This window comes from Eublepharis macularius, chromosome 6 (genome assembly GCF_028583425.1).
Source record: "Eublepharis macularius isolate TG4126 chromosome 6, MPM_Emac_v1.0, whole genome shotgun sequence".
Classification (NCBI taxonomy): Eukaryota; Metazoa; Chordata; class Lepidosauria; order Squamata; family Eublepharidae; genus Eublepharis; species Eublepharis macularius.
In genome coordinates this window covers 119,469,773-119,481,995 of record NC_072795.1, presented here as the reverse complement: position 1 = coordinate 119,481,995, position 12,223 = coordinate 119,469,773, and the positions used below count along the sequence as shown (strand labels likewise).

General features: G+C 44.3%; 1 protein-coding gene across 1 annotated transcript in view; it reads right to left on the bottom strand.

Moving 5' to 3' along the window:
* Positions 1-247: 247 nt before the first annotated feature.
* The window catches only part of TMEM26 (transmembrane protein 26), a 35,009-nt gene continuing 23,033 nt past the window's right edge, over positions 248-12,223 (bottom strand). The window contains exons 4-6 of the mRNA XM_054983808.1: positions 8,784-9,004; positions 5,464-5,540; positions 248-1,707 (exon numbers count right to left, since the gene is read on the bottom strand). Coding sequence (XP_054839783.1) covers positions 1,292-1,707; positions 5,464-5,540; positions 8,784-9,004 — 714 coding nt within the window. The 3' untranslated portion in view covers positions 248-1,291. The remainder of the gene's footprint in view (positions 1,708-5,463; positions 5,541-8,783; positions 9,005-12,223) is intronic.

Below are 12,223 nucleotides of genomic sequence, written 5' to 3'. Positions count from 1 at the left end.
TGTTTCATCTTTCTTTTTCCTGAAAACCCCCATAGCCTCTCTCCTTTCCCTGCTTCCTTCTCACCCACCATCCAACCTACTTTACGATTTTCATGGCTTCCTTGGATTTGGTGACGTCAATAATGTTACTCTATACATGTCTCCATTTTAATTTTTTTAATATCAAAACGGTCATTTCTTGAAAAATATAGACAATTTTAAAGAAACAGATTGAATGGTTTTCTTTTTAAACATTTTTGTTCTTTGAAATAATTAAAAAATGATACAACAACAGTTATAGAAGGATTTTTTAAAAAATAATTCATTCTGATTACGGAGGTATTAATTCAGTTTCAAGGTCTGGAAATATGTGATGTGGAAACAACATTGGCAGTTGTGTCACCTTCCCTCCCCCTTTTATTGACCAGATCCAAGGATAAGTTTACTCAACACTACAGAGTGCCAGATGTCACTCATCTACCTCTAAATTATCACATAAATAAGCCTTTTATTGCATGCCTGCCCAACAATGGATGCCTCCTTAGGAAGTACGATGCCTGTGACAGGAGAGCTGTCTCCCAAACTGAACTCACGAAAGGGACAAGTGGCTTTGTATAAAATGATAGAAACATCCTTTACCAAAGTGAGTTGTAATCCAAATATGATGTTGATATATTATCAGTGAATGGGAAAAGTCTTGTTTGATTGTGTCTGAAAAAATGCATGATCTTTTGTAATTCCTCTGTGAGGTGAATAGTTTTCGGTTCAGCCAAGAGAGAGGAAATTTTAAACCAGTTGTTCTTCTTGCATTCACTGAATGTATAATGCATTCATCATGACCTATTGGCAGAAGGAAGGCATTCTTTTCTTTCATTTGCTCTTCTGTGCTGTTGTCACAGTGGAAATTATTCTTCTGAGACCCGAGTTGGTACTGCACCATGCTAGAGCTAGATTGCACTAAAGCCATGAGCCTGAATCTCAGGCAAATGTTCTGCTGGTTTACAGTCAGTAATCAAATTTGCGAAGCCATTGTAGTTTAAAAATGTTAATCAACTATTTTTGCATAAACCTAGTGGATAAATACAACATGGATTTAGTGAACAGCCTGCCTAAATCATAGCACCAAAACATTTCCACTTATGTGGCTTTGCTCTAACTTCTCATCTTGTGTTTATTTAAGAATGAAACATTCTTGTAGTGGACAAGAGAAAAAAAATGCCAGAACCATACAGACTGTCTGGTAATTCCAGTCCCTTCCAAATCAGCCAGGGGGGAAACAACAGAATGTGACCAAAAAAAAGATCAGAGTTCACTAGCATTCAGCAGTAACTGGCAAGGAGTCCTCAAGAGGAATGGTAGCACACTCCCTTCCACCAGCATCACAGTTGTTGGGTGGAAGGCTGATATGGTTCGGATCACATGGACAGCAACCAACTCCTCCTTTCCGGCTGTTTGACTGATACCGCAGCGATGCATGGAAGTCTAATGATAACACTATGAGCCGGTACAGTTGTAACATCACACTTAAGATATTCTTAGCCGTGAAAAACACCAGCATCTGAGTAATGACTTTGAAATAACCCATCAGGATCAAGCGCACAATAAGGAAAGGACCATCTTGTATGAACAAGCTGATGCCAATGTTCCAGAGATCTGCACTGTGCCGGTAGAGGAGCAGACTTAAAACTCTCTTGGATGAAACGGATGGACTGCTGCCAACATGTTGCACTACAAGTAAAGAAGGTTTTTTTAAAAAAAAAAACATATTAATGGCATGGTACATAAAAAAGTGTTTGTTCAGGGTAGCATGATTACGAACAGATTGAGTCTATATTTGCAGAACTTTTGAGATAATACATCCGTGCATACCATGAGCACCACACTTGGCCGCCATGTTATCTGAACAGAACAATGTGTGTATTTTGGATGAACTGCTCCTGGCATATGTGGACATAATGTCTGACTGTGGTCATTTTCTAGGATTCTGGTTTAATGTATGCAAAGTAAGTGTGTTGGCCCTGTTTACACAACATGGTAACTGTGCATATAGAGTGCATCATAGCTAGCACATGCTTCTGATATGCATGGTATGAGTGGATGTAATTTCTCTTGTTAAAAAATTGTGTTCCAATTTCTTCCCCAAAATTTATCACACTTTCCTCGTTGATGGGGATCCAAAGTGGTTTATCCCATTTTCTCCCCTCTTCAACTTCCCAACAACATCCCTGTGAGATTATTTAGGCTGAGAGGGAGTGATGGACCCATGGTCACCTGGTGAGCTTATTTGCCAGAGCAGGAATCAGCCCAGGAACCTAGGGCTGATTCCGCACACGTTGGATAATGCACTTCCAATCCTCTTTAGAGATCATTTGGAACTGAATTTTTTGTGTGTGAAACAAAAAATCCACTTCCAAACGACTGCTAAAGTGCATTGAAAGTGCATTATCCAACGTGTGCGGAATCAGCCTCATCACTATGCCATGCTGTCTCTTTGGAGAACATTGTTAATTCTGCAGTTTGGGTATCCCTCTCCTTCCAACCAGCCATTGATGACTTGACATTTTTGAGAAGCAACAGGACAATTGTCTCATGAAATTTTAATTCTCTTAGTGATGTCACTTCTAACATTACAAAGTTTGCTTGTGCATTCATGTCGCTTCCACTCCATGCTATTTTTAATCGGTCCCGGCTGCTAGACTCAGACAACAATGAGGAGCATCAGCTGAGCTGTCTCTTTACTTAATAAAGAACCTCATGACTCACTGAAATCAGGATGAGGATGTCCAAAGCAGCACTGCTGTGTCTTAGATAGTGGCTTACTAAGAGCAGATGGCAGAAGCGTGAAGTTTCCTAGGTTACACTCAATGGATGAGCTTTTACTAAAGCCTGAGGACCCAGTCCATCTTGCTTTCAGGAAACTATAATGTTGGTGCTTGTTAGAAGTGTGTTACGCCAGAGTCTGTTCTGGTGAACCCTTTCAGACAACCAGTTCCACACAGAAGACACTGTGAAAAAGGGGATTGTGCATATGAGCAATAGATGCCTCATACAACGGATGCCTCCTGCATGAGGCATCTGTTGCTTGTCGCCAGTATTCCTTTTTTGAGCATGGGGCTTGAGCAGGTGGTGGCCACACAGCTTCAGGTGATCCCAGAGGAAATGGGTTATCTAGACCCATTTTAATCCGAATTCAAGCCTGGGTTTGGGAAAGATGGTCACCCTGATGGATTATATTGGTCAGGAGAGTGACAGGGGAGTGTGTCCTTGTTGATTCTCCTGGACCTCTCTGTGGTGTTCAAACCACTGCCTGTGGTATCCTTCTGAAGAGGCTGGTTTAACTGTGGGGAGGGGGCTGTGCTTTGGTGGTTCTATTCTTACTTGACTGGCTTATTCCAGAACGTCGCCTAGGGGGAGGGTTCAATTCGTAGAAAAAGAGCGGGAGGAACTCATTAGCATAACTCATTAGCATATGCCATGCCCCTTGACATTGCCAGAAGTGTGTCGTTAGCATAACTGATTTGCATATGCCACACCCACTGACATCACCTATCCTGGCTGGTTTGGACCCAATCCTGCCATTCAGGGCCGAAATTGGGCCCAAAATGGCAAAAAAGGGGCCCAAAATGGTCAGGATCGGGCCGCTGCTGAGTGGGAGAGTGATCCACCACCCATCAGAGGCCCGATCCGGGCTGTTTCAGTCCCAATCCAGTCCAAAATGGGCCCAAATGGCCAAGAGTCAGGTGGGCGGGGCCACCTGACATGTGACCTCTTTAGGGAACTGCTGGAACTGCATTCCTGTGCATTCCCCCTCAAAATGAGCCCTGCCTAGGGGACTACTGCTCTGCTATGGGCTCCCTCTGGGTTCCATTTCCCCCCATTCTGTTTAACTTCTACATGAAACCACGGGAAGAGCTCGTCAGGGGATCTGGAGTAAGGTGCCACCAATATGTGGATGACGCCCAGCTTTACTTCTCCTTGAGTGCCAAGTCTGTAGAAGTCCTGAACTGGTGCCTGGAGACAGTAATGGAATGGACGGGAGCCAATAAACTGCATCTTAGTCCAGAGAAGACTGAAGTGCTCTTGGTTGAGACAGAACTGCTCAAGGACTGAGGACTCAGCCTGACCTTGAAGGAGGCTGCATTCTCCCTGAAAGGTTTGTAGCTTGGGGGGGGGGGCTGCTGTATCCTGCTCGGCAGTTGCAGCACCAGGTCTCCTCTGTGGCAAGTAGCCTTTTATCAGTTTTGGATTTTACGCCAGTTGCAGCTGTACCTTGAAAAGTGTGGTCTTGCCACTGTGATTCATGCTCGGATTACTTCCAGGTTAGATGTATACTACAATGTGCTTTACATGGTTCTGCCTTTAAAAATGGGCTGGAAACTTCAGCAGCCTGTCTTATTGTCAGGGGCAGGATACAGGGATCACATCACCCCAGCGTGGAAAGAGCTGCACTGGATGCCCAACTGTTTCCAGGCACAATTCAAAGTGCTGGTTCATACCTTTAAAGTCCTGAATGGCTTAGGGCTGGGATACTTGATGCACCACATCCTCTGATATTGGCCATTTTCACACGTCTCACTGGCCGTGCAAAATTGCACAAAACACCTGGAACGACGGCATCTTACGGGCACGATTTCCCATCATGACTCCGGTTTGTCATGCCACAAACCGGAGTCATGATGGGAAATCACACCAGGAAGATGCCGTCGTTCTGGGAGTTTTGCACGATTTTGCGCGGCCGATAAGACGTGTGAAAACAGCCATTGTCCAGCCCACCGGTTAAGATCTGCTTCACAATCACTGCTCTCTGTGTCACTTTGTGATGGCATTTTCAGTAGTGGCTCCTTGCTTGTGGAATGCCCTTCCCCTTGAGGTTTGCCTGGTACTAGCATTGCTTTCTTTTTGATGCTAGGCCAAATAGTTTTTCTTCACCCAGGCTTTTAATTAAGGGGTTAATTTTTACAATATTTTAGCCTGGGAATTGTTATTTTCAGCTGTCTGTGGTCTGTTTTTATGACCCAAGTTTTTATGCAGGGCTGAGTTTTTTTATGCTGGGTTTTAATTAATGCCTTATCACCTCAGGCAATTTTCCTGGAGATGCAGCATAAAAATGTTCCAAGTAAATAAATACTGCACAACATCCACAGTAGGAAGAAGCACAGTGGTTAAGTGGTTCGGCTGCAAATCAGCACTCTACTGGTTTCTAATCCCACTACTGCCATGAGCTCGGTAGGTGGCCTTGGGTAAGCCACTCTTCTTAGCCCAGCTCCCCAGCTGTATTGTGGGGATAATAATAACACTAACTTGTTCACCGCTCTGGGTGAGGCACTAATCTGTCTTGAAGAGCGGTATATAAGCACAGTTGTTGTTGTTGTTGTTGTTATTCACCCTTACGGTTCATTGGTATGTAAACTGGCTTCTCAAGACTTGAGGGTAGTTCTCATGTTAATATTCATAGGACAAATGTCTGGGATTTATAGATGTTACCTGCAAGGTCCAGTGGAAACTGCAGCATACTCCAAGTCCACACAGCTAGAATAGCATACACAAGAGTGTGGTTCTTCCTGAAAAACAAACATGCAATGCCACCATATTATAAAGAGATGGAATCCAGCTGGTTTGACTTACAGTTTAGATTTCAACCTGATTAGGGGAAACACTGCTGTCCTAAGTTGAAATTCTTGGACTCTGGGAATGGAAATAACGTCAACTATACTTGCATCATTTATGGGATCATTTCTCCCCCTAATGATTAACAAAAACAGAAACATAAACAATCTAGCCTGAATACTAGATGTCCAAATGAAGTGGAAAAATAGATCATGTGTCTAGGTGGGGAATTGTTAACAAAATCAGGAACCGATATTTTGATCATCTTTTTGTGGAAATATTATGATGACTATCTAAAAGCGGCAGAGCAATATTTCTCAATTACTGGGGCAGGGATTCTCAAGATCAGAGAGGTTTAATGGGTGTCCCATGGATTGCATCCAGTTTCTAGCCTGATTTTCCACTTCCCTCCTTTCTCATACTGGAAGTTTAACTTTACTTAGTGGGAAAATAACCCAGAGGCTAGTCAGATGTGGGAAGCTGGCAATGAAATAAGTTGCAAGCAAACACTATTGGGTGGGGAGGGGGTGTCAAAGCCTGTTTATATGGTAAAGGGGTTTGAATTCCTGGGCAAAGAGATAATTCCTCTGATGAATATGGATGCAATTCTGTCTCAGTTAGCTTTTAGAATCCACTCTGGTATGGAATCTTCCTTCCACTGTATGGCTGCTTCCACACATGTTGGATAACCCACTTTCAATACTCTTTAGTGAACATTTGGAACTGCTTTTCCATGTGTGGAACAAAAAATCCACTTCCAAAGGATTGCTAAAGTGCATTGAAAGTGCATTATTCAACGTGTGTGGAAATGGTCTATGTAAGAGAAACTGGAGCTCAGCCCGTTGCTTATTTGATCAATTAAAGAGTACAGATTATAGAAGCAACAATTATATGTTACAATTATCCCCTCATTCCCAATTCTATTATGCGCAGATAATGATAAGAAAATCATGACAGATTCTCAAAGGCTGCAATCCTTAAGAACACTTTCCTGGGAGTAAACCTCACTGAATGAACTAGGACTTACTTTCCAAGTAGACCTGCATAGGATTGCTTTTTAACAGTACTATTCTATGCTGAATTACATCCTTCTAAGCCCACTGACTTTTATGGACTTAAAACGGTGTACCTCTGCTTAGGACTGTATTATAAGTAATGCAGATGTTGTGGCAAACTAACATTCAGACATATACATGTATGTATGTTCATCCACATGCATACATGCACTCACACACTTTAAACATCTTTGCTGGCTACTTTATTATCCCTTACCTGTGAACACTCATACTGCATTTTTTTTAAAAGCAGTTGTTACCAGAACTGCTCTTTTATTATAATGGGGAATTAGCTGTAGCAGTCTGTAACTATTAATATTAAGCGAGGACCATAACCTATGTATACGGAGGTCCTGATCCCAGACACTCTAGTGAAAAAGAGGCAGACAACGAGTCAGGTTCAAACACGTGTATTGAGTGTAGCGTAAGCCTAGCTTGCACAATCATACAAAGAACATACAAGGTCTAAGAAATACAGAGTAGGAAATACAGAGACATTCGCATTAGCTGGTTCCCAACGATGATAGGGGAAATACTCACTTATCCTAGAGCGAAGCAGAGACACAACAGCGAGGGTGGCCCAATGCCAGCACTGGAACCACAGACGGACAGCAAGGAGGTCTGGATAGGGAATGGCCGAGGCACCGAGTGGTCTGAGAGACCAGCTTAAATACCCCAAAACGTACCCTGGGGCTGGTGCTGTACTTGGTGGTTCTCACAGATTAAAACAAAGGGTCTAATGGGCTACTGAATTGCTTGGATTGGCCACTTTGGTAATCAGATTGTGATAAGTGACACCTCAGGAAGAGGGGACAAAGGAGGGAGGGGGAAATCCAAGTGGGCTGAAAGGATGTTCCAGCGGACAGGGCTTGTCCTGATGTCATCAGCTTTGGAATGCGGAGGTTTCTTTGAGATGCATTCTCTAAGTGCCTGGGATGGTCGGCACTTAGTTCCTTCTCCGGGGCGGCTCCTAAGATATGCAGAGCGGGGCGAGGGGCTCTCGCTGCGGACGTGGTGTGCCCGCTTCGCCGAAATGGCTTCTCAAAGCAGTCTTCTTCCCAGGGTCTTCTGGCTGCCTGAGAACATGGATGCCGGCTGGGCATAGCTGGGGCTGTATAGCAGGCTGCCCGGTAGCAAGGGCAAGCTTGGCGACCGGCCCGCGGGAGGCTCCAGGCGGGAACTGACTAGGGAGCGCCTAGCCAGGCTCGCTGGAGGTTTCCCCGACAGGCGCCCGGCTGCTAGCAGCGGCTTGGGCCCATATGAGGCAGGCTTCCATGGAGGCAGCGGGAACAACACTTTAAAACACAGTCCAAAGCAGGGAACAGGCACGGTACGTGGCAGATGGCAATGCAGGCACGGGGAACACAGTCCAAACACACACTGGGAAGTCCAGATACAGGTCAGGGCAGGGCTGCCCAGAAAGAGAGTCCTTTGTGCAGTTAACCAAACATGGAGTCAGTAAACTACACAGTCTATAGCAGCAGCAAGGTAATTGACACGCAGGCAGGAAACTGACACGTGTATCAGAGCACACACGTGCAAAGCAGTCTTTGGTGTAGCAGTAAAACAGCAACGCAGGAAACTTTAGCACAGTTCATGGCAGGCTTTAAAGCAGGGGAGGGGGCCTACTTGGCAACACAGTTACGTCCCTTTGATTGTCCCTTTGAAAACTGTTGAGTAAATCAGGTGTGACTAATGTTTTCCATGGAACTTAGTCACAACTAAATTGGAATCAGAGTTTGCATTTTTAATGTGCCACAATACTCTTTGTTGTTCTTAAAATGCAGATGGCTTGAGAGAGATAGACTATCTCCACTGAAATTCTTAAGATGCTGGCATGGCTGAGAGCAGGGCTTTTTTTCAGTAGGAGCGCGGTGGAACGGAGTTCCGGAACCTCTTGAAAATGATCACATGGCTGGCGGCTCCGCCCCTGATCTCCAAACAGAGGGGAGTTTAGATGGCCCTCTGCGCCGCTGAGTGGTGCAGAGGGCAATCTACACTCCCCTCTGTCTGGAGATCAGGAGGCGGATCCACCAGCCCTGTGTTGATTTTCTCCGAGGGCAACCCACTGAGTTCCACCACCTCTTTTCCCAGGAAAAAAGCCCTGGCTGAGAGCAACTGGAGTTGCAAAACATCACCTACCTGACGTCTTCTATTTCCAAGGTCTCACTAGCGAATTCAAGAATATCTGCCGCTGTGCCCACGAACATGAGAAGCAACTGTGACAATTGGTCCCGAGTGATTTCACCGCCAATAGGAAGAAGCCATCTCCCAATGATTAGGAGCAACAGAAACGTCTGGTGGAGACTGAGTGTCCAGACTTTCTCACACACAGTGGAGAGTGTATTGACCAGATATAGGGCCTGTTCCAAAGGAGGATATAAAAAGCCAGCAATCAATAAAAAGTCTCTGTCACAAAGGAAAAGCTGCATATGGCACTCTGGTTTTTCTCCCAGCACCACTATTCTGTGCTCATCTGACCATTTCACGACAAGCAGCTATGGTTGTATTCAGATAGTACAAACAAACACAAACAAACCTGTTGTCTGTTTTGTGCAACAAACTTGTTAGCCTAGCAGAAATAAGTATCAACTCTTGCTTTTGTGTAAACCACTTTTTGTCTGCTTTTTGCCTGTCTTCTATCTCCCACCACAGAAGATATCCTTCCCTGTACTGCTCTGGTATATTTCTGGGGCCAGGGGGTGGAACTACTCAATCAACTGTTGTTTGTGAGTTCAGCTATCACAACAAACCTTATTCCTACAAGCCACAGTTAACAATTCAGACCAAAGGCCTAGTGTGAAATCCAAGTTTGGTGCCAACCAACCAACCGACCGACTGGACAACCAACCAACCGACCGACTGGACAACCAACCAACCAACCAACCAACCAACCAACCAACCAACCAACCAACCAACCAACCAACCAACCAACCAACCAACCAACCAACCAACCCTAATTTGCTGGATTGTCTGCAGTCACAACCATAGTATATAAACCACCCTTTGCCGAGAAGTTTGCATCCATTCATTCTGAATTTGTAGATGTTCCATTACTGTGACCAAATCACATAGCTGCTCAGCGTATGGCAACAGGGGGTGCCAAGTCAGTTTATGTCCTGCTGGTCACATGAAGCTTCACATCACAGATTGGCTTTGGCTCCATCCTACATATACATGAGGTTTTCTTATGCTGAGACAATCCATTGGTCCATCTATCCCACAGTTGTTTCTTCTGATTGGCAGAGACTCTGCAAGATCTCAGAAGAAAGACAGCACTACTAAGATTCCAGGAATAAAGCCTGGAACTTGAATGTGCTTGAACACTAAGCAATGCCCCTATTCGGCTAGGTTAAGGCCATATGTGGCCATATCAGAAACTGTGTGAAAATGGAGGGGGCTGCCAAGACTATAGGGAAGTCTGTGCTGGTACTGTCAACTTCCCTAGAAGTAACTTCCCCAAACTCAAAAGTGACATCATTGTGGGCTAAATATAATGATGTCATCATGCTGTAACAATAGGAGTATATAAAGTCAATGCCTATCTTCTTCAGGGCGAGTCCAGTCTTAGTGAGGTAGCTAACACTCAGAGTAGGACTGGCCACTCCCTTTGCCTCAGTGGAAGGTCCAGAAAAAGAACTTTTGCTCCAGAAAAGGGCAGCATAGCCCAAGAACTACCAAGAGGCTTTCAGGGCAGCCAAGTTCTTCCAACCAAAAGTGGAACCACAGTGGCTTTAGATCTCTCTAGCTCCCTTCCCAGTTCCCAGAATTCCATGCAGAGAGGTCCCAATGGCATCAACTACACTGTCTCTGGCTCTTACAGCTGCTCATCCTCCAATCTGATATATGCCCTCATGTGCCAACAATGTCCTTCTGCTCTGTACATTGGACAAACCAGCCAACCTCTACGCAAAAGAATAAATGGACACAAATCTGACATTAGAAATGGCAACGTCCAGAAACCAGTGGGAGAACACTTCAATCTACCAGGACATTCCATCGAAGACTTAAAGGTCGCTGTAGTTCAACAGAAACCTTTCAAAAACAAAATCCAACGGGAAGCTGTTGAATTGGAATTCATATGTGAATTTGACTCTGTCAAGCTGGGACTGAATAGGGACTATGAATGGTTATCTCATTATCACAGGTAACTGATTTCATTTACATAGGCGGGGTCAGGGAGAGTCCAGTGGCACCTGACGTGGGCTTTCGAGGACCACAGTTCTCTTTGTCAGATGCATCTGGCGGGGAGGGCTGTGGGTATCGAAGGCTTGTGCTGCAGTGGAATTGTATGGTCTTGGTGGTGCTGCTGGACTCTTTTTGATTTTGCTACTACAGACTAACACGGCAAACTCCTTTGAACCTTTACACAAGCAAACTGATCCCCACATCAAAAGGAGCTGTTTGCATCTCCATATCAAAGGAATTGTTTACATCCCTCCTCTCCTCCTCCCCTCCCCTCTCCTCCTCTATATTTGACCAGTTTCTTTCTGCCCTCCATGCATCTGATGAAGAGAACTGTGGTTCTCGAAAGCTTATGCTACAATAAAATTGGTTAGTCTTAAAGGTGCTACTGGACTCTTTTTGATTTTGCTACTACAGACTAACACGGCTAACTCCTCTGGATCTATGCAGAGAGGTAAATACTATTCAGCCAGTATAACCCAATAGCCATTAATTATGGCAATAGTGCTATCATCTGGTCTGGCAAATATGAATTTAAAACACTGCATTTTTATCTTTCCTTTTAATCTAAGGTCTTTCTCCACTTCTCTTACATTTAGGGTCAATTGTTTTGTAGGATTGTTCCTGAGGAAAAGATGAAATCATCTGGGTCAGAATTTCCCTCTTTTGACAGCAGCACAAAGCAAAAGAGATGCACTCTCTACAAACAGGATAGAAAACAGAATGTACTTTGGGAAATACAAAATGGAATTTATTATGCGGACAAGAAACACAATGCTTTCATACATGTGAAATATGAAAGGGGGCGATGACTTATAGATACAATATATAGCACGTAATATATAGAGCTTGACAAAATGCTTATCTCTGTCCTATTGTGATCCGTGAGTCAGGATTTAAACTAAACAATGAAACATGTTCTCCACTAAACTAGGATAGAAGAATGCTTGGCAGGAATCCTCACAGAACATGAGGCAAAGCCAGGCCTCCAGAAAGCTGAAAACACTGGTAATAACAAAACTAAAGTTCTTTTTTTGGAAATGGCGAATTTCCACAGTTGTTACTTGCAAGACCCATCAATAGAGATGAAATCACTAAACTGGACCAGATCAGGAAATGGACCAGATCAGGCAGTGGAGTTTACAAATGATAAAGGACTGACCTCTAATGCTATAATCTTACAATATTATGAAGCCTACAATGGTTAGTTCTGATGGAAGCAGCAATGGACGGGGTGGTGTGCAATTGCAATTGAGCCAGCAAAGTGTAATGGTTACAGTCTTGGATTAGGATATGGGACACTCAGATTTGAATCCTGACTCTGCCATGGAAGCTCACTGGATAACTTTGGAGCCAGACACTCTTGCTCAGCCTAACCTCCCTCACAGGGGCCATCG